The 22,212-nt window shown below is 39.0% G+C and overlaps 1 protein-coding gene across 1 annotated transcript; it reads right to left on the reverse strand.

Moving 5' to 3' along the window:
* Window positions 1-21,382: 21,382 nt before the first annotated feature.
* On the reverse strand, window positions 21,383-21,928 carry LOC141629614 (uncharacterized). The gene has a single exon (XM_074442590.1). It carries the CDS (start codon window positions 21,926-21,928, stop codon window positions 21,383-21,385), a length of 546 nt encoding a protein of 181 aa, XP_074298691.1.
* Window positions 21,929-22,212: the final 284 nt, after the last annotated feature.

Genomic DNA, 22,212 nt, shown 5'->3' on the forward strand with positions numbered 1-22,212 from the left:
TTGCACCCAAGACTAACCTAAACACTAATACAATTATGAACTAGATAATATGTATTAGTTACCTTAAATATTAATTCTAATATTATTATTATTACTACTCTAGCAATATGACTGCATTATTATAATTATTGAACAAGTTTTATGCACAAAACAATTTTTATGTAGAGAGAGAAAAAGAGAGAGATAAACATGAAGATTGGAATAAGAATAATGTGAAATGAGAACCTCTTCTCCTTTTAGCATAGGGCAACCGGTTTTCTACATGGGTAAGGGTGAGTGGTCTTTTCTTTTTGCCTTCTCAAAAACCATAGGTAGGGATCTAGCATCCTTAGGTAATTATAGTGTTTCTTTTTCATTAAAAACAACAACTATCAACACTCTAAAATAACCCACTAAAACCGGTGCACATGACTTAAAATGGACTCCATATTATCTTTTGTAATTTGTCATTTGTAATATGTTGTGACGTGTGACATGTAACATGTCATTAGGCATAATAATGCATATTTAACAAATTAAATATCATTATATATTAAGTAAATTACATTTAACAAATTAACAAGCAATTCACAATTATATGTATATAAAATGGGTCACATTAAGTCTAGTTAATAAAATATAAAATATTTTGTAATTATAACTAACCAATTACTCTTATTTCAAATGTTTCATAAACTTTAATCAATTTTAGTAATATAACAAATTAATTACTAAATTGAATCTTATTTAATCACATTACAATAACATATATAATTCTCACTTATAAATAAATTTGTTCAATTTAAGGATTTAATTAATCCGTATCAATATACGATTAATTAACTTTTCAGTTTGGGAATCGTCCTATAGGTGTGACCTTAAGGGATCAACTGGTCACCACCGTCAAATGACAGTAATGTCAAACTCTAGTTAGCCAATCATTACCGATTAAAGTTGATCAGTTGACTATATAATTGAATCATTCCTTACGTATTCTTATTATGAGATTTAATTATGATGTTTAATCATGTGATCGCACTATTGTTTAGGACACTTACTCCAACATTACCAACTCCGATAATCAAATACAAACCAAATTCGGATCAATAGTAAAATACCACAAAAATTAATCTAAACTAGCTTGACAAGGCAGGCTAAATTGGATGTAGTTAAGGGTTAAAAGGCAAATTTGGCTAAATGTGGATTTAATGGGTAAAATGAAAGAACAGGGAAATGTAATCACCTCCCTGCATGTGACACCAACCACTAACCCGAATGTATGCAGGCAAAAACCAATTGAATTTCATACTTACGCAAATTAATGATACATGTTATGCAAGGAGTAACTACTCACAATACTACATGAAATGGTCATAAATGACACTAGTTTTAAGGCTTTAAATCTTAGAATATATGAGTAGGTTGCCAAAATCTCAGGTCAAGTCTATTCGTTCAGCTAAATTTTTACATTAACTCGTAGAATGCAAAATGACAAAGCTAAAAAGATAATTAGTTTATACAGGGCTTAAGCAAAATGACAAAAAGTAGTGCAATTTCATCATCGAAATACACCGTTTCGACTCAACCTATATGCAAAAGTAAACGTGAAATTTTTGAATTTTGTCGAATTTTATAATTTTTATGAGATTTTCCTATTTTTTGAAAATAAATAACAATGCAAACGGAAAGTTAAACGTGATAACATAAATGCAATAAAAACAGTATGCAGACAAAGATATGGATGCATATACCCTGCCCAAACCAAACTGTACAATGCCCCCATTGTACTCAAAAATAGGGAAAGGAAATGCAAACTGAAAAGAAGAGTAAAGATGCAGAAAACTTACAAGATAACGTGAAGTAGGGACCTTCTCAAACCAGCCAGCAACATGGGAGGTTGCTAATAGCTTCATAGCAGCATCACTTGAAGCGAATCAAAACAGCGAACTCGATCGAGTACAATGGGTCGCGGAAATGTTCGATCGAGGAACAAAAGGACTCGGTCGAGATGTACCTGCAGACTACAAATGGCGACCAAAAACCAAGTCTAAATTATTCACAGTTTATAGTCTGAAAACTAATTATTAAGCACACAACAAAACTGAAATGTTCGAAAAACACTAAAAAGTTTTAAACTCCGGGTTGCCTCCCGGACAGCGCTAGTTTCAGATGGGTCCCAGCTCAACCTTCTGGTCTTCATCAACCAACAAGAATTAATGGCCCACAACAAGGGTTTTGATTGAATGCAGTCCCTTCAGCGTCCATAATTTTTACCTTTGGTTGCCACAGCAAAGCATTGGAAGAACAGCGGCTCTTTACAGCATCAACTACGTCACGTCTTCTCCTGGCCTTATCCCACACCTTCTTCTTATGTGGGATGGAATCTTCAAATCCCCTTCCCAGGTCTTCTAACCTGTCAAGACCTGTATAAGAAGAAACAAGACGACATTCCTCCAAATTGCTCCCAAACTAGGGCGGGGGCGTCAAATCAACAACAGTATATGATTTAACGGAAGGAATAGAAGGAATCCTATTGAGTTCAACAGATGGAATAACATTACCTCCAATTTGACAGCATTATTCTTCAATTACCTTATGTCGTCATTCGAAATAGGCGCAAATGACGAGTCAACACTCTCTACAGCCAAATCATTTGATCGAGAGAGAACAGTACACGATCGTAGAGTTTCTTCACCAAAACTACTTCATCGACCATTACTGACCATTCGATCGAGGTCTTTTTTCCTCAGCAGTGCTCGATCGAACAATGTAGGGTGTTCGATCGAGGTCTTCCTCGTACAAATTGTTCGATCGAATGGTGTAATCTGTTTGATCGAACACTTCCTCCTCCTATAAGTCATTCGATTGAACGTTGTAGGCTGTTCGATCGAATCTTTGTTGATGTACAGTGCATAAGTCTTCCTATGATGCGTCATTTTCAGCTAAATCTTCAAATTCTGAGTCATACATATCATCATCGTCAATAGGCAACTCAGGCCCTTCATAAGAAAGAACGCTGTCGGTAGAGATAGCATATACCATCCCTGAGTGCCTAAAATCCAACTCGGCAGCTAATTGAGCTATTTGAGATTCAAATAGCTTGAAATGAGCCTCTCTAGCTTTATCATATTCTTGCACTTGAAGTGCAAGTGCCTTCACCAAAGACTTCAATTCAGTAATTTCTTCACTCTTTTTAGCGGGATGAGAGGTTTGTAGTTGCGGCGGCCAGATAAATGGAGGCTTTTGATAGTCTCGTTGCTGAAACGCATCTGGTGGCATATGTGCAAAGGAGTGACTAGCTTGTCTATGCTGCTTGAACGCATAGACTTCGTCGATCTCTGCCAAACAAATAACAGCATCGTGCCCCGCAGAACCACATCTCTCACAGTAGACCACCTGTTGCGCTGTATTATGGAACTGAGGTGGACTACCCCAAGATTGTCTACTCTCCAGCTTGCCAGATCTTTCATTCTAAGCTTCAAATTGTGCTATGATTTTGGAGACGTTAGACATCCTGGAAGAAGAGTCAAAGGTACTCAAGCCTTCCCTTTGATGATTTTCTCCTAGAAACTTGTCTAGGTAGCACATGTAGGACCTATAAAAACAACACTAGAAGAAAAGATAAGAACTGCCTCAAGGAATAAATTCCTTGAAGCTAAAGACAGACAAAAATAAAACAAGTAAATAAAATAGTTGCCTCCCTAGCAACGGCGCCGAAATTTGACAAGGCTGTCGCAACCCTATCAAAAATAAATCCAACAAACTCTAACTAATGCATCAGAGGCAAGTCGGGTATCGTACCCACAGGGATGCGGTCACTATCTACTCGCTATTCTAGTCTGTCTATAATCACAATTTAGGGGTTTGAGTAGTTTTGACTAAACTAAAGAGCAATAAAAGGAAAATCAATTAATAAGGTAGGAGTGAAAAGGATTGAGAGAAAATAAAGAGAAAGATGCTAGGATGTCGGTTCACCATAATATTATACAAATCAGCTAAAGGTAAGGTCAGTCGGTTTGATGTGAGAAGGGTAAAGGAAAGGTCCTCTCGGTCCGCTATCCGCCCTAGAATACTACTAACTTAGCTCTCGCCCTCATTAGTGTAGTCTATTGTTCATAAAGGGTCTATTCATTCCAATCTCTCGATCTAGGTCTGAATTTAACCAATTTAATTGATTCAGTTGCATGCATTCAACCTAACAATTACAGTTAAATTGCTGTCAAACAATTCTCACAACAAAACCTCCTAAACCAATTAAAGCATCATCAATTCACTATCATGGTTCCCCTAATCCTATCATTAAGGGACTAGCTACGTATAATAACTAATAAAACAATAACGAAAGATAAAGCGAGAACAAACATAATAATAAGAGATGTGCAAAAGAGAAATAGATTAAATAGAAGGAGAGTAAGAGAGAGATTACATAGAACGAGATCCGGAAGTTAAAGAGCACTGTAACGTTGAACAATATAAAGAGCAGAAAAGGTGATGTCCCAGATGATAAAACCTAATTAACTCTCTCCTATTTATAGGAGAGATATTTATTTCCCTAAGATATGATGACAAGTACTCGATCGAGGACATTAGAACTCCTCGATCGAGTAACTCCTAGCAAAACCCTCTCGATCAAGGACATTTAGTACTCGATCGAGCACTATCAAAAAGGCACCTCTCGATCGAGGACATTAAGTACTCGATCGAGCACTAGAGTACTGGATCGAGCGGTTTCCAGAGCGTAATTCCTACTTTGCGCACTGAACTTCAAACGGACGCCATTTCTTCGTTACTTGGGCAAATCAGGAGTTTTCGGTGGCGTTGGAAAGCTAAGAGGATAAGCTTTCATATCCAATTAGAATCACATTATTATCATTTGTAAAACTCTAGATATGGCTCTTCAAAATAGGCACTAGTAATATAAAGCTCTTGCTTTGTCCGCTAAGCTTCCTTACTTCTATGCGCATCTCCAAATAGTAGTCTCCAAGCTCCAACTCAACTCATCTCCTAAATGCATGCATCGGGACATGTATTAAGCTTGATTATGCTCCTCTCCGGTTCATACCTGAAAATAATACAAGACAAACCGAAGTACACTATTCGGGGGACATTTGTATGTAAACACTACAGAAAATGCATAGAAATGCGTGCAAATACGGTTTAGAAAGACTATATAAAATGCACGCATCAAAGCTCAATCATCATCACCTGCTAGACTCACTGCTCCCCATTTGCCGGAAATATCAAATGATTCACCACAATTTCGAAAACATACGAAGGTCAGTATGGTTATACAATTAATCACAAGCTATATAAAATCTACATACAATTCCACACAAACATCCCGTTCCAATCTCCATCAACTCCAAACCCCTGGCAATGTCAGACCGCAGCACTGAACATCAAAATTCCCGCTCATCGCAACGAGCGAATCCAGATCATTAATGTGCACATTCCCCTTGTGATGAGAGTCACAAGAGACGATACATAGGGGTGAAGTCAATCTCTCGACATTTCTTCACAATCTCATTATAATCTCCATCTTCATCATCATCATAACAATAACCACAATATCACAATAATTACATAATCATATAAACACATTTGATCTTATCATTAATCATATAACTATATTGAGTAGGAAAACCTACCTTAATTGCAAATCCGTCACAAATACGCCAGGCAAATAGAAATGTTCGTCTACAAAGTCATCCCCTACATGAATAACGCAACAACAATTACTATAACAAAACTCTATAACAATTACTATCAAAACTCCCCCAAACCACTCCAAATTAGGGTTAGGTCTTGTAAAATATAAATAAAGACGAAGATCGAACTTACAACGTAATTGACACGAAGAATAGCGACACCCTATAGAAAATTGGGCTGAACCCAATTCACTCGATCGAGTGGCTAGGGCACTCGATCGAGTGGATCCAACTCGGTCTAGTGTACATCTCACTCGGCCGAGTGTGACTACTCAGACGTGGATCACACAAACTCTCTCGGTCAGTTCACTCGATCGAGTAGAGGGGCACTCGGTCGAGTGTTCCCTCACACTCGATCGAGTGGATCACTTTGAAGGGAGGGGTATTACAATCTCCCCCCCCTAAAACGAACTTTGTCCCCGAAGTTCACATCCACTCCTCGTACATCTCCTCTCGTCCAACTCTCCACAACGATTACACTCCTACGAGTTTTTCTCGACATATGGTACCTAAAAGACAAAAAAGGACAACTAGTTATATAATCCCTATAATAAGATGAAATAAAAGACTCAACTAGGCAAAATGACTCATACTTGCGCGCGTCGCTCTACCCTCCTATAAAGAAGGTTACGACCTCGTAACCGGACTCATACCTGTTCAAAGATATGAGGATAGAGTTGTTTTATGCTTTCCTCATCCTCCCATGTTGCTTCCTCTAGCTTGTGATCAGACCGAAGAACTTTCACTATAACTGTTTCTCCGTGCCTTGTCTTCCTTACTTTGCGATCAAGGATTTCTTTAGGAGTCTCGACATATGATAGCGCATCATTCAACTCGATGTGCTACACCTCTAGTACATGAGTCGGGTCGCTCACGTACTTCCTTTGTTGTGATATGTGTAAAACATTGTGCACTCTCTCAAGTATCGGTGGTAGTGTCAACTGATACGCCACCTCTCCGACTCTATCCAAGATTTCCTAGGGACCTATGTACCTTTGGATTAGCTTGCTCTTCTACCAAATATCATCACTCCTCTCATAGGTGATACTTTCAACAACACTTTGTCACCCACCTCAAAAGAAATGTCACGGCGATGTAGATCTGCATAGCTCTTTTCTCGGTCTTGTGCGGCTCTCATCCTTTGGCGGATCATGTTCACTTGTTCAATGGTGTCTTGGATAATTTGTGGTCTTAGTAACACCGCTTTGGCACTGTTATCCCAACAAACGGGTCTTCTACACTTCCTTTCATATAGGGCTTCAAATGGTGCCATGCCGCTGCTTGCATGGTAGCTATTGTTGTATGAGAACTCGATTAAATCTAGCTTCTCTTCCCAAGTGTCTCGAAATTCGATAACACACGCCCTCAACATGACCTCTAGAGTTTGTATCGTCCTTTTCGTTTGTCTATCCGTGCTGGGTGGATCGCGGTACTCAACTTTAAGTTAGTTCCCATCGACTTTTGCAAATCTTGCCAAAACCTTGATAGGAATCTAGAATCTCTATCGGACACGATGTCCTTAGGCACTCCATGCATCCTTAATACATGCTTCCTATAGGCATTTGCCAACTCACCTTATTCCAAGTGTCCTTTATTGGGATAAAGTGAGCGGACTTGTAAGTCGGTCAATGATTTTCCATACCATATTGTTCCCTTTCGGGGTCCTTAGTAGGCATACAATAAAGTCCATAGAGATAGACTCCCACTTCCACTCCGGTATCTCCAAAGATTGCACTTTGCCTTGCGGTCTTTTGTGCTCTCCCTTTACTCGTTGACAAGTTAAGCATCGAGAGACAAACTCCGCTACTTCCTTTTTCATGCCTTGCCACCAAAACGTTTTCTTGAGGTCCTTGTACAGCTTGTCACAACCCGGATGTACCGAGTAGGGCGTATTATGCACCTCTTCCATGATCCTCCTCTTAAGATCATCGTCATTAGGGATACACCATCTTCCTTTGAATCGAAGACTACCATCCTCATGCACACCAAACTTTGAATTCCTACTTGTTCCATATGCTTCCATGTACTTTCGTATCTTTGGATCTTCTAGTTTTTTCTCTTGGATCTCAATGTACAATTCCGGCTCAATGGTGAAGTCACTTAGAGCATCCCCCTTTTGTATCACATGAATTCCCGTCTTGCCCACTTCTTCCTTCAAATTCATCATTGATAAGCGGTACAAATGGAATGCATCGACTTTCTACTCAAGGCATCGGCCATCACGTTGGCCTTTCCTTCATGGTATAATATTTCTATGTCGTAATCGCCGATCAACTCGATCCATCTCCGTTGTCTCATATTCAACTCCTTTTGGGTGTAGATATATTTCAAATTCTTGTGGTCGAAAAACATTTTGAAGGTAGCCCCATAGAGGTAATGCCTCCAAATTTTCAATGCGAAGACCACATCACCCAATTCTAAGTCATGAGTTAGATAGTTCTCCCCATATGCTTTAAGTTGGAGCCTAGCGATAACCTTACCCTATTGCATCAACACACACCCTAACCCATTCTTGGAAGCATCGATATAAACTTCTAGGTTTTCACTTCCATTTAGCGAAGTCAAGATGGGAGCGGTGGTCAAGCGTTCCTTTAGCGTTAGGAATGCCGTCTCACAACTTTTGGCCCACTTGAAACAATTCTTCTTTTTCATCAAAGCGGTTAGAGGCCTTACTATCTTGGAGAAGTCTTTCAAAAATCTCCGATAAGAACCAGCCAAACCCAAAAAACTTCTTATTTCCGCCACAGTCTTGGTTGACTCTTACCTTGACACACCTTCCTTGGATATCACATGGCCTAAAAAGGCAACCTTCTCTAGCCAAAATTCACACTTGCTCAAATTGGCGTAAAGTTGGTTGTCTCTCAAAGTATGTAACACTATCCTTAAATGCTCTTCATGTTCCTCCTTTGTCTTTGAATAGAACAAGATGTCATTAATAAACACCCCCACGAACTTGTCCAAATAAGGACTAAAGGCATTTTGAGCACAAAATTCGCCGAGAGATGCATGGTTGTTGAGGGAGCCTCTCGTTCTAACTCCAGAGTTTAAGTCACTTGTTACATTTGAGAGTGGACGGGAGCTTTGTTGTTTCCACTTTCTTGGAACAATAGTGTTTTGTTCCCCCTCAGATGTAGTCTCCGTGACTGTTGTTTGCTAGTCAGAAGATGGCTCCACATCAGAGATTGAGGACTCTCCAGGAGTAACATTGTCTTGGACTATTGCTGTTCTGAAAGTTGATGTATAACACCCCTATTTATCCAAGAGCCTTAACTAGGCATTCTCAGATAAAAGAAGTTGTTACCATCTCGGTTTGCCCGAGATAGTGAATAACAAAGTAAAACAAACCGCGGTACTTTAAATAAATAATGTTTAATGGCCTTATTACAATATATTTAACCAAAAGACTTAATAGAAATAATTAAATACAATACTCGTAGCGGAGAGAAAATAGTGAAGTATCTAATAAAGTATCTAAGTGAGTTAGACTTCTATGTGGTCCATCTTTATTCATCTCACATCCCAAGCTCCCAGTCAGCTATCCTTTAGTACCTGCCAATCAATTTGCTCTCCAATAATTGGTTCATCACAGGTGTTTAACGAATACACTGTCAACCAAACGGTTGATTAGGAATATCTAAACAATATGAATAGAACACGAGAATATATTATCAAGATATGCAAATGCTTAAAAACCAATTCACATCTCCGAGACACCCATTCACAACTCCGAAACACCCAAATATAACTCCAAGACACCCAAATATAACTCCGAGTCACCAAATTATCCCACCAATCTCTGGACCGGGGTATTCATACAGTAACAATATAAATATACGCAACATAAATTATTTAATCAATGGATTAACAATAGCAATACTTAGCAATAATCATCCAACACTTAAAATTCAATTCCAAATAACATCCATATATTATTTTAACACAAAATTGCATTCAAGTTGAGTAGATAACCTACCTCAGCAGCTATAATCCAATAACGCAGCACAGAGAATAATAATCAGAAATACTCCACTTGAAATCTGTCACCTAAATACAATATTATAATTTAATTATAAACTTTACCGAAATTCAGTTATTAATTAGTTTAGGTTTTATTATTAATAATTATACGATTTACGAAAGTAAAACCCCTCTTAATAAAATAAAACTCAACTCGCCAAAACCCACAAACACCTCTTAACCTGTGTCCCAACCACGGTTCAAACAACCCGACACCATCCCCAAACACTCGTGCCTCACCGTGGTCAACCACCAACCACCACGGTGAACCCAGCCAACCACCAGGTTTCCCTTCGATCCCAACCACCATGACAAACGCCCCTGCCCTAGGTATAATCTGTACGGACACACTCAGCAACCCCCATAACCACCGTGTATACATCCCTGACCCACGGTCAACACACTGCCCCACACCTCCTTTGGCCAACATCATGGCCTCCATTGGCTGACGGCGGTTCCAGTGGTGGCATCCAATTACCCTCGATGCAACCACCGTAGTAAAAACCACCGTCTTATAACGGTTTCACCCTAACCACAACAATACCCCTGTTTTGCATTTTTCCGACCACCAAGACTCCACCTTTAACCCTCCTACCACCACCATGGGCAACTTAACCCCCCTCGACCAGCCACCCAACACCCAGGTCACGACAACCACTCAAAGGGGTTCAATTCCCTATTTCAGTTACATGGCTAAACTCACGACCACTCTTAAAACCACCCCATCAAACACCTAGGTGAAGGTCGTCGACAGTCAGGAAAAGGTCAGGCGAAAAGGTGGTGGTCCTAGAAGCAGCTACGGTCAAAGACACGATCACACCGACGGTAACACAGTGGTCAAAGGCAGTTATATACACGGCTAAAACAAATAGAAAGCGTAAAAGAATTAGTTTGCGAGACAATTTTACCTTTTGTCTATTATGCGATTTAAATCTCCATCCTTTGTCTCTAGATCTCTTATTCTCCCTCTATGTAAATTATTTTCAGATTTATGATTGTGTACGCTTGGATAAGGTCCCCTCTTTTCAATTTATAATTGATAGAAAGGCAATTAGGAAAATTCCACTACTATTATGATTATTACCTTATACGAATATTACTAAAAATCCCGACTACTACACGGCTACTACTAAAATCCCAACTCAACCATTATTTATTATTTACTCTTTGTTTATTCTATTATTCCGTCTTATGTTTATTATAAATTATAAGAATCGTAAATAATTCATTAAAAGATATTTTAAATGTCACTAAAATATGGGGTATTACAGTCTTCCCCCCCCCCCCCTAAAAAGAACTTCGTCCCAAAGTTCACTCAAAGTACTTCACAATAGTCGAATAAAATCAAACTCCAACTTATTATTAACTGTTAAAACATACTTTAATTATTAAACTTATTGATGCGTGCATTTTATATAGACTTTTTGTACCATATTTGCATGCATTTCCACGCATATTACGTAGTATTAAGCTACAAATGTCCCCCGAATTGTCTACTTTGGTTTCTCTTGTATGCATTTAGGAGATGAGTTGAGTCGGAGCTTGGAGACTACTATTTTGAGATGCGCAAAGAAGTAAGATAGCTAGGCGAGGGAAGGAAGAATTTCATATCGTTAGTGCCTACTTTGAAGAGCCATATCTCGAGTTCTACAACTGATTTTCAAGTGATTCAAATTGCAAAATGAAAGCTTGTCCTATTATATTTCCAACTCCACCAGAAACGCTCTGTTTACCCAAGTAACGAATAAATGGCGGCCATTTGAAGTTCAGTGCGCGAAGCAGGAATTGTGCGCTGAAAAGTACTCGATCGATTACTATCTTGTTCGATCGAGTCCTTTTTCTACTCGATCGAATGGTGCCTTTTTGATAGGTTTTCGATCGAGTACATAAAGTCTTCTATCAAGAGGTTTTATCTTGGATTTGTTCGATCGAGTGATATGAAAGTCCTTGATCGAGTATTTAGTTGTTGGACGGGGGCTTTTTAACATTAAATTCGTGTTTTAGGTTTAATATTTGTCTTACCTATAAATAGGAAAGTCGTCATTAGGTTTAGGGGGTCTCCTCTCCTTCTTCTCTCCTGATATCTCTCTTCCACATCTCAAAAACACTTTTCTATTCTTGTTGGATGTTACTCTGCTATTGTTTTGCCGGATTAAAAACCTCTGTAATTTCTCTTTACTTTCTCTATTTATTTCAATTCTCCTTTGCTTATCTCTCTTTAAAATGTTTACTCTTGCTTTGTCCTTCATTAATACTTTATTTACTATCATGAGTAGCTAGATTCCTTATGCTAGGGTATAGGGGAGCCACGGTGACTAGGATCGGAATGTGATGTTAATCACTGCTATTAACTATAATTAGCTGCTTGAGTCGACGCATTTAGCTAATAAATTTGGTACACCTTGACCTGGATCGGAAGATTGGAAGAGGTAAGACCTGCAGTGAACATTAGAGCATTGAAATGAGAGTGGAAGCTAAGTTAGTAATGTTTTAGGGTGAATAGCTGACCGGAAGGACCTTTTCACTACCCTGCAGACCGAATTTATGCCGACCTTTGATGCTAGTTTTTCATTCTTACGAAACCATGGTGAACCGACAATCCTAGCACTCTCTTCTCTCATTTGACCACATCTTTATCTCTCTCACAACTTTTAATTCTGTTTTTAGTTTAGTTTAAACAACACAAACCCCCCTACTTTGTGACCGTAGACAGACTGAATAAAGAGTAGATAGTGACCGCCTCCCTGTGGAGATCGACCCTACTTCCACTAACTTCTATTAGTTGTTTTAGGTATTTATTTTTGGTACTAAAACGACGGTATCACTTATCATCAGAAATAAAATAAGATACGATATGTTACATCATATCCCCCTAAAAAAATGGTTATGTCCCCGTAACCAACTAAATTAAACAAAAAGATTAGGGGTACTTGTACCTCATAGGAGCTTCAGCTTCCCATGTAGCTTCCTCTACATTATGATTAGTCCGCAAAACCTTCACTAAAGCTGCCTCTCCATTCTGAGTCTTTCTCACCTTTGCGGTCCAATATCTCCTTAGGCATCTCAACATAAGACATATGCTCATCTATCTCCACGTGCTCAGGCTCTAACACATGAGTAGGATCACTCACATACTTCCTAAGTTGCGAAACACAAAATACATTATGAACTATGTCCAAAGCTAGAGGTAGTTGTGACACCCCCATACTCCAAGTGCCTTACCAGGACCACTTAAGGTATAAGAACGTCACCATCTCGGTTACCTGAGGTAATGATAATCAAATGACAATGAAGAAACATAATTTAAATTACAATATAGTTTAAAGTGATTACATGATCAAAACCAAAACTCTTAAACTGAAATACAAGATTCTCAGACGGTTTACTGCTAAAACTATCAAAGCTATAAAACATCGTCTGAGACAGCGGGAGACTTCTAACTGCCACGTGATGACTCATCCCAGCTATCCCATACGCGTCATATCATACATGCGCAATAACTGCTCACCACCCCCGAATGGATCACCATAATTTTTAAAATATTTAAACGGGGTTAGTACTAATTACATGATACAAACAAACATGAAGCAAATACCAAGCAGCTCAATCAACACATCGATCCCTAGTCTCCATCATCAATCTCCACACAACTGACTACACACTAAAGTGTGTAGCCCTGCCAGAGTACCCATCGCAACAGGTACTCCACACCGCCAGTGGAAGACCGCAGCCATTCCCACCTAAGCCCCGCTCATCTCATCGAGCGATAAACACATGTTCCTTAATGTGCACATCCCTCCTGTGGCGGGTTCTACAGGAGGCGAATCAATGGCGTGAAGCCACTCCCGCAAGTGACTCCACTCAACCAGGGATACACCCCGAACAACAAAGACAGATAAACAGTAACCACAACACAAAATCAACAACCGTCTGAAACAATCAACAATATGAAATCACAACCATCTGAATCAATCAACATTATGAAATTACAACCGTCTGAATCAATCAACAATCACTAACTACAGCACAATCACCACACACATCATGTGACTAATACTGAGTATGGAAACCCTACCTAGAATGCAACACAAACAGCAGACGATCTAGCCGCTGTCTCAAAAACTTTCCTCTACGAACCCTCCTCCTATACACATAATCATACAATCACTACCACATCAACATAAACATAGAAAACCCCCAATCCCAAAATTAGGGTTTAAACAACCTTAACCAAATGCCATAAAAATGATACGTAGGACTTACCCTTGACGCAAGGATCACAATGATACAAAGAACGATGAAATCCGACCTCTCTAGCTCCGGTATTTGCCAATAATGCGAATAGGAAAAACAACGTAGTTTGCAATCTCTTTTGAGTGTATTAGGTTTATAAAAAGTGTTTATGAAAGATGACGGCGTAATATAAATACTAATTCACATTCTTAACAAAACCCGTTGAGATATAACCCGTTATCCGACTTACTCGATCGAGTAACTAACATACTCGATCGAGTGCCACTTACTCGATCGAGTACAAAGGCTACTCGATCGAGTACCCTACAGGCAGAACACTGATTCGTAAATCAAAACATGCTTACTCGACAGAGTAAGCCCCACTCGATAGAGTACCCAGAGACTCATAAAACCGTAGTATTACGGTCTTCCCTCCTTAAAAATAACTTCGTCCCCGAAGTTCAACCCATACATAAAAACAAACCTACCAACTTGACTAAGACACAACAACGCAACTAAGAACTCAAAACAAAACCTCACCCTATAACACATGAACTCTTAACACCAACATTACCAACTATACTTACCTCCACAACATGTCTCACGATATCGTATCAACTACATTATATCTCTCTCGACACTAACTCCATACACTACTACTAGGTCCGTAACATATCATCCACTAGAAAATCCAATATCAAAATACTCATAACATCAAACGGAATGTTACATTCTACCACCCTTAAAAGGAACTTCGTCCTCGAAGTGTACTCACACTCATAACATCATCATTCAACTGTCAACACTATTGAAATATTCTTTCATTCCTAAACATCGAACTACTACAAGCACGGTCATGACCTTTAATAAAATCAAAACAAATATCCGTCCTTTATGCTACACCAACACTCTACTTCCAATTATACTACCATATGCACAACCATCAAAATCTCTTTTATCGCATCCTACTCGTCTTCAGATAAATGTTACGTCCTCGTAACTCACTAATACTAAATCCTAGCTATATCTTCTCATTATCCCCATCACCAACGCATGTCAAAGATAACCACCTATAATCTGAACACTCGCCATGCATAAATCTAAGGCTCTCTTACGTAAACAATTCTCATACTTCAATTCACTCGCCACGCCACCTAACCTATACCTCAAAATCTTTAGCTTAACCAAAACTTCAATTGTTCCCTATTACTGCCAAAACGACATAATCCTCTATACCTGCACCTATCTCCATACTCATAAATCCCGATCCACAATTATTATATACACTCACACTAGATCCTCAAGTTCTTTTCTTTCTTTACCGCAAAACTCATACATAACTTAACATGACACTAATTCCCAACACCCTACACTCCTTGTCTCAACGAAAGATTATGAACCACCTGCAGCTTTCAGATCATTACCACACATGTTCTACGAATTACTTGCCATGATTATGTGCACCAATGCCTCATCTACAACAAGATCAAATGTACTGTAACAACTTCTGACAACTGTGTCTCATCAACAGAATATCCCGATGCCATGACAACCATGGAAACAAATACTCTCTCTTTCATATCATACTCTACCCTCATTCCAAAACTTAACTGGTAAGAAACATCAATAAACAAAACAACTGTCTATCTGTACAAACTGAAACTCACAGGAAGCAACATCAAACAAAACAACAATTTATGTATAACTGGTATGCACTTTCGAAACTCGAATCATAATCATCCCGCCTACTCCACGACAACCGGTGACGGCATCCCAACAACGTCACCAACAGCCACACCGCAGTGCGAAAATATCCGCATCACAACACTAAGTACCGTGCCCGGATCACCGCCCGAGGCACCACAACCACACTGATAGACATCGCAACATACACAATCCCATAAACACTGACTCAGAAATAACTTCTCGGACAAGAAACCTTACTCAAATCCACTTTACTAAATCACAACGCAACATATTATATGAATAAACGGATAAGCACCTCATGACAATCATCCCTACCATTTCACGGAAGACATACGATTATAACTAACCATGCCAGATCAATCAAACAATTACCATTTTTTTTATCATTCAATCAGGTTACCGTACTCAACATATAGAAAATTCAGACAACTTTATAATTATCACACAATACCACTTCTTGTGAGGTCAAAACCTCACACAAACATTCATACACATCATAGACCAGTAATCACATCCAACTAGTCAATCCTGATCACGTAAGTTACCACCTGGTAAAGGTTACCTCTCACCCGAGCTTAACTCGTATGCCCCTTATAACACATTCTCCCATTCGCATAACCAACACTTTCTGCCTTACATAACCATACAGCTAACCCTCATTATGAGGAACCGCCTCCTAAGACTACGTCTTATACTTCCTTATAACCATACATCTCAATTCGGTCTCTACAAAATCAACCTCTTTAGAATTGCCATCTTTCCTATTTATCATCACCCTTAACCACTAGTGACAACACCTCCACACTACCACCGTTCGTACATCAAAACATCACAGTTTTTTTCCTATCTTTGGTTATCATCCCAAATAACGAACATCAAATACATCAACAAAAATCATCTCAACACTATTTCCAATTCCATCCTTAATTGTATCGTCACCCGACTCACCACCAGGATCTCATATCGTGCAAATTCTCTACCCAATTTTTACTTTACTTAATTCCTCGAAACTCCTGACTAATCATGTTGTTCTGAAACTCTTATATAACCATTAACTCAAATCCTCATGATAGTATCATACATCTCGACGATTGCTTACTTTTATAACACATATCTCCGGTGAACATTTTCTTAGTTTTACTCCCCTCATTCTTTTCTTTTTACACTCGACAAAACCTATTAACCATTCAACTCCTTATTACCTCTTACCTAACTCTTTAATGCTCCGGTTACCTTCTCATTGCTCCAAAACTCACATCTCATTATTTCATATCGATATCATCTAACTCTTTCTTACCATAAATATTCTCTTATTATGCTATCACTCACCCTTGCCAACAATCCATCCATAGAATCATCGTTTACTTGTTCAAACAATTGCATCTCCCTTTTTACATCTCTAGAAATCAAAATTCATTTTATACCGTTAATTGCCCAAGGAAATCACACGTTACTTTAACCTCTTGATAACACAAATTCCCAAACTCAGTCACTATCTGCAAATCGACGTCGCGACATGTCTCTATTAAGTTCACTATATACCACTCTTCTCAATCCCTCTAAAACGACCTTTCATTATATATATTCTTAACCGTCACAATTCCTAACCATCTCCCTCCATAATTCTTTACACATTTCATGTTGCTACTATCCACATTCTTCCTTTCAATCTATTCATTCTCACGTACCTTAGACTCACATCATCCCTTGCCCATATTTACTCACTTTTACATTACTCAACACAAAATCATATCACTCATATCTTCTCATAAAATATGCTCCATGCCTTAATAAGCCTTACCAATCCTTATTTGCTCTTTCCACTATCCATCACAACCACACATAACTCATGTTCTCCCACCGAATTCATACTCACCACAGGTGTCACTCACTACACCATAAGATTGGGTAACTTACGCATCAAAACCAACGTACATGTAAAACAATGCATAAAGAAGTAAAATAACACCTTTGAATTAAACATAATATGAAACGAAGTCAAAAGATAAGCATATGACCCAAAACAGGGGTCACTAGATCGAGTACATGCCACTCGATCGAGTGAGTGACTTACTCGATCGAGTGGGTGAAGGTCAGAAGCACGTAAAAAAAATTACCAGGACAACTCGATCGACTAAGGGGTACTCGATCGAGTACCAAGGTGCACTCGATCGAGTGAGGGCCACTCGATCGAGTACCCTAAGCATTTCTCAACACTGTCCAGTTTTCGTAAAACGGTCATAACTCACTCGTTTCTTGGTCGTTTTGGGCGTGTGACCTATCGTTAGAATCGTAAAAGAACAAGCTATCACCTCCAATTGGAATCACATTAAAATAGTTTATGCATCTCAAGTTATAACAGTTTAAAGACAACCTCTCTATAATCGAAAACACAACTACTTGATTTTACTTCCAAACAACTTCAACGACAACAAGGTAAACAAAAACAACTTGATGCTCATAAAACCAGTATCCCTAATCACATGTTACTATCTTTAAAAGCCAAGCAACAACATCTATTATGCACATGCATCATTCAATTTACCAAGCATGTATTACCTACATGTATTTATTCTATAACTTTACGTAAACAATATCACAAATATATAACATCAAGTCTCCTATTCACGTGTTACTAGCATAACAACATTATAAAATCTCTTCCATCATACAACATGCTTTATCAAAAATCATATTATCATGCAACAATTATCATCTTTTTCCACCAATTATTCATGCTCTTACTCAAACTTTCAGCTATATAAACTCGTACAACATTACCAACAACATATATGTATACATAACTCTATGTATAACTCAAATCAAACAAATTTTCATTGCGTATTTCTATAATGCCATATCGTAAAACCACTATCATGCTTTCAATCAATAATGTATAACATCACCTCATTATCATCTTTCTCTACACATTTCCCATTCTCCACATACATACATCCACCGATTCATACTACACTTTGCTACAAAGATGCACAATTCACAAGATAAACACATAGCGATCCCGACTCATATCCGATGGTGACCGGTTCAAAATTGTAGGGCGAGTTCGCGACTTTAGGGCGTCTCCCAAGCCTTTGCATTAGCTCCTACAACTTCTACCTCGGGTTCATTTAAATTAGACTCCCTAGGTTTATTAGATTCATGGGTTACAGGTTTCAGGATCGTCGCTCTGATACCACTTTGTGACACCCCATACTCCAAGTGCCTTACCAGGACCACTTAAGGTATAAGAACGTCACCATGTCGGTTACCCGAGGCAATGATAATCAAATGACAATGAAGAAACATAATTTAAATAACAGTATAGTTTAAAGTGATTACATGATCAAAACCAAAACTCTAAAACTGAAATACAAGATTCTCAGACGGTCTACTGCAAAAACTATGAAAGCTATAAAACATCGTCTGACAGAGCGGAAGACTTCTAACTGCCACGTGATGACTCATCCCAGCTATCCCATACGCGTCATATCATTCCTGCTCAATAACTGCTCACCACCCCCGAATGGATCACCATAGTTTTTAAAACATTTAAACGGGGTCAGTACTTACTACACGATACAAACCAACATGAAGCAAATACCAAGCAGCTCAATCAACACATCAATCCCCAGTCTCCATCATCAACCTCCACACAACTGACTACACACTAAAGTGTGTAGCCCTGCCAGAGTACCCATCGCAAGAGGTATTCCACGCCGCAAGCGGGGGACCGCAGCCGTTCCCACCTAAGCCCCGCTCATCTCATCGAGCGATAAACTCATGTTCCTTAATGTGCACATCCCTCCTGTGGCGGGTTCCACAGGAGGCGAATCAGGGGCTTGAAGCCACACCCGCAAGTGACACCACTCAGCCAGGGACGCACCCCGAAGAACACAGACAGATAAACAGTAACCACAACACAAAATCAACAACCGTCTGAAACAGTCAACAATATGAAATCACAACCGTCTGAATCAATCAACAATATGAAATTACAACCGTCTGAATCAATCAACAATCACTAACTACAACACAATCACCACACATATCATGTGACTAATACTGAGTAGGGAAACCCTACCTAGAATGCAACACAAACAGCAGACGATCTACCAGCTGTCTCAAAACCTTTCCTCTACGAACCCTCCTCATATACACATAATCATACAATCACTACCACATCAACATAAACATAGAAAACCCCCAATCCCAAAATTAGGGTTTAAACAACCTTAACCAAATGCTATAAAAATGGTACGTAGGACTTACCCTTGACGCAAGGATCACAATGATACAAAGAACGATGAAATCCGACCTCTCTAGCTCCGGGATTCGCCAATAATGCGAATAGTAAGAACAACATAGTTTGCAATCTCTTTTGAGTGTATTAGGTTTATAAAAAGTGTTTATGAAAGATGACGGTGTAATATAATTACTACTTCACATTATTTACAAAACCCCTTGAGATATAACCCGTTAAGACTCGATCGAGTGCCACTTACTCGACCGAGTGCCAAGGCTACTCGATCGAGTACCCTACAGGCAGAACACTGATTCTTAAATCAAAACATGCTTACTCGACAGAGTAAGCCCCACTCGATAGAGTACCCGGAGACTCATAAAACCGTAGTATTACAGTTTTCCCTCCTTAAAAAGAACTTCGTCCCTGATGTTCAACCCATACATAAAAACAAACCTACCAACTTGACTAAGACACAACAACGCAACTAAGAACTCAAAACAAAACCTCACCCTATAACACATGAACTCTTAACACCAACTCCACCAACTATACTTACCTCCACAACATGTCTCACGATATCGTATCAACTACATTATATCTCTCTCGACACTAACTCCATACACTACTGCTAGCTCCGTAACATATCATCCACTAGAAAATCTAATATCAAAATACTCATAACATCAAACGGAATGTTACAGTAGTGATAATCGATAAGCTACCTCTCCAACTCTGTCTAAGATCTCATACGGTCCAATAAACTTTTGACTCAGTTTACCTCTCTTCCCAAACCTCATCACACCCTTCATAGGAGATACTTTTAGTAACATTTTGTCTCCTACCTCAAACTCTATCTCACTTCTTTTCAAATCTGCATCACTCTTCTGTCTATCCTACGCAGCTCTCATCTTCTGTCGAATAACTTGTACTTGCTCCACCATCTCCTATATCATTTCACGTCGCAACACTACTTCATCTGCTCTTTCGTCCCAACAAACTGGACTCCTGCACTTCTTCCCATACAATGCCTCAAAAGGTGTCATGTCAATACTAGCATGATAACTATTATCATAAGAAAACTCAATCAAATCCAATCTCTCCTCCCATGATCCATCAAACTCCATCACACAATCTCTCAACATATCCTCCAGTGTTTGAATAGACCTCTCAGTTTGACCATCCGTTGTTGGATGAAATTCTGTACCCATCTTCAACTAAGCTCCCATCAAAGATTGCAACTCCTGCCAGAACTTAGATATAAACCTCGAATCACGATCAGAAACAATATCTTTAGGCACACCATGAAGCTTCACCACTTACTTGATATAAGCCTTAGCCAACTCTGCCTTACTCCACGTATCTTTCATTGGAATAAAGTGTGCTGACTTAGTTAATCTATCCACAATCACCCATATCATATTATTCCCTTTCTGAGTTCCTGACAAGCCAACAATAAAATCCATGGAAGCGCTCTCCCGCTTCCATTCTGGCACATCTAAAGATTGAACTTTATTTGCGGTCTCTTGTGCTCTCCCTTCACCCTTTGACATACTAAGCATCTTGCAACAAATTCAGCTACTTCCTTCTTCATCTTTGGCCACCAAAAAGTCTTCTTCAAATCTTTACAATATTTGTCTCCTCCAGGGTGAACAAAATAAGGTGTAGAATGAGCTTCAGTAAGGATCTTTCTTTTCAATTCATCATTATAAGGTACACACCACCTTCCAGCAAATCTAAGACTGTTATCAAAATGAATCTCGAACTTGGAAACAATCCCAGTGTCCACGGTGTTATCCACGGCCGCGCGCCACTTAGCAATTCTAGGATTGTCTTTCAGCTTCTCCCTGATCTCATCATATGACTCGATCTCTATGGTCAAATCCCTAATTGAATCACCCTTTCGAATCATACAAATTCCCATTTTCTTCACCTCTTCATGCAATTTCACCCTTGACATAGCAGTGCAATTAGCATGCACAGATTTCCTACTTAGTGCATCGGCCACTACATTTACCTTCCCTTCATGATAAACTATCTCCATGTCATAGTCGCTAATTAGCCCAACCCATCTTCTCTGTCTCATATTCAACTCTGTCTGGGTATAAATATTTCAAGCTCTTGTGATCCGAAAACACTTTAAAAGTAGCTCCATAAAGATAATGGCGCCATAATTTCAAGCCAAAAACCACGGCTCCCAGTTCTAAATTGTGAGTAGAATAATTCTCCTCATAAGGTTTCAACTGTCTCCAGGCATAAGCAATTACCTTCCCATTCTCCATCAGTACACACCACAAACCATTCTTCGTGGCATTCATGTACACTTCA

This window comes from Silene latifolia, chromosome Y (genome assembly GCF_048544455.1).
Source record: "Silene latifolia isolate original U9 population chromosome Y, ASM4854445v1, whole genome shotgun sequence".
Lineage (NCBI taxonomy): Eukaryota > Viridiplantae > Streptophyta > Magnoliopsida > Caryophyllales > Caryophyllaceae > Silene > Silene latifolia.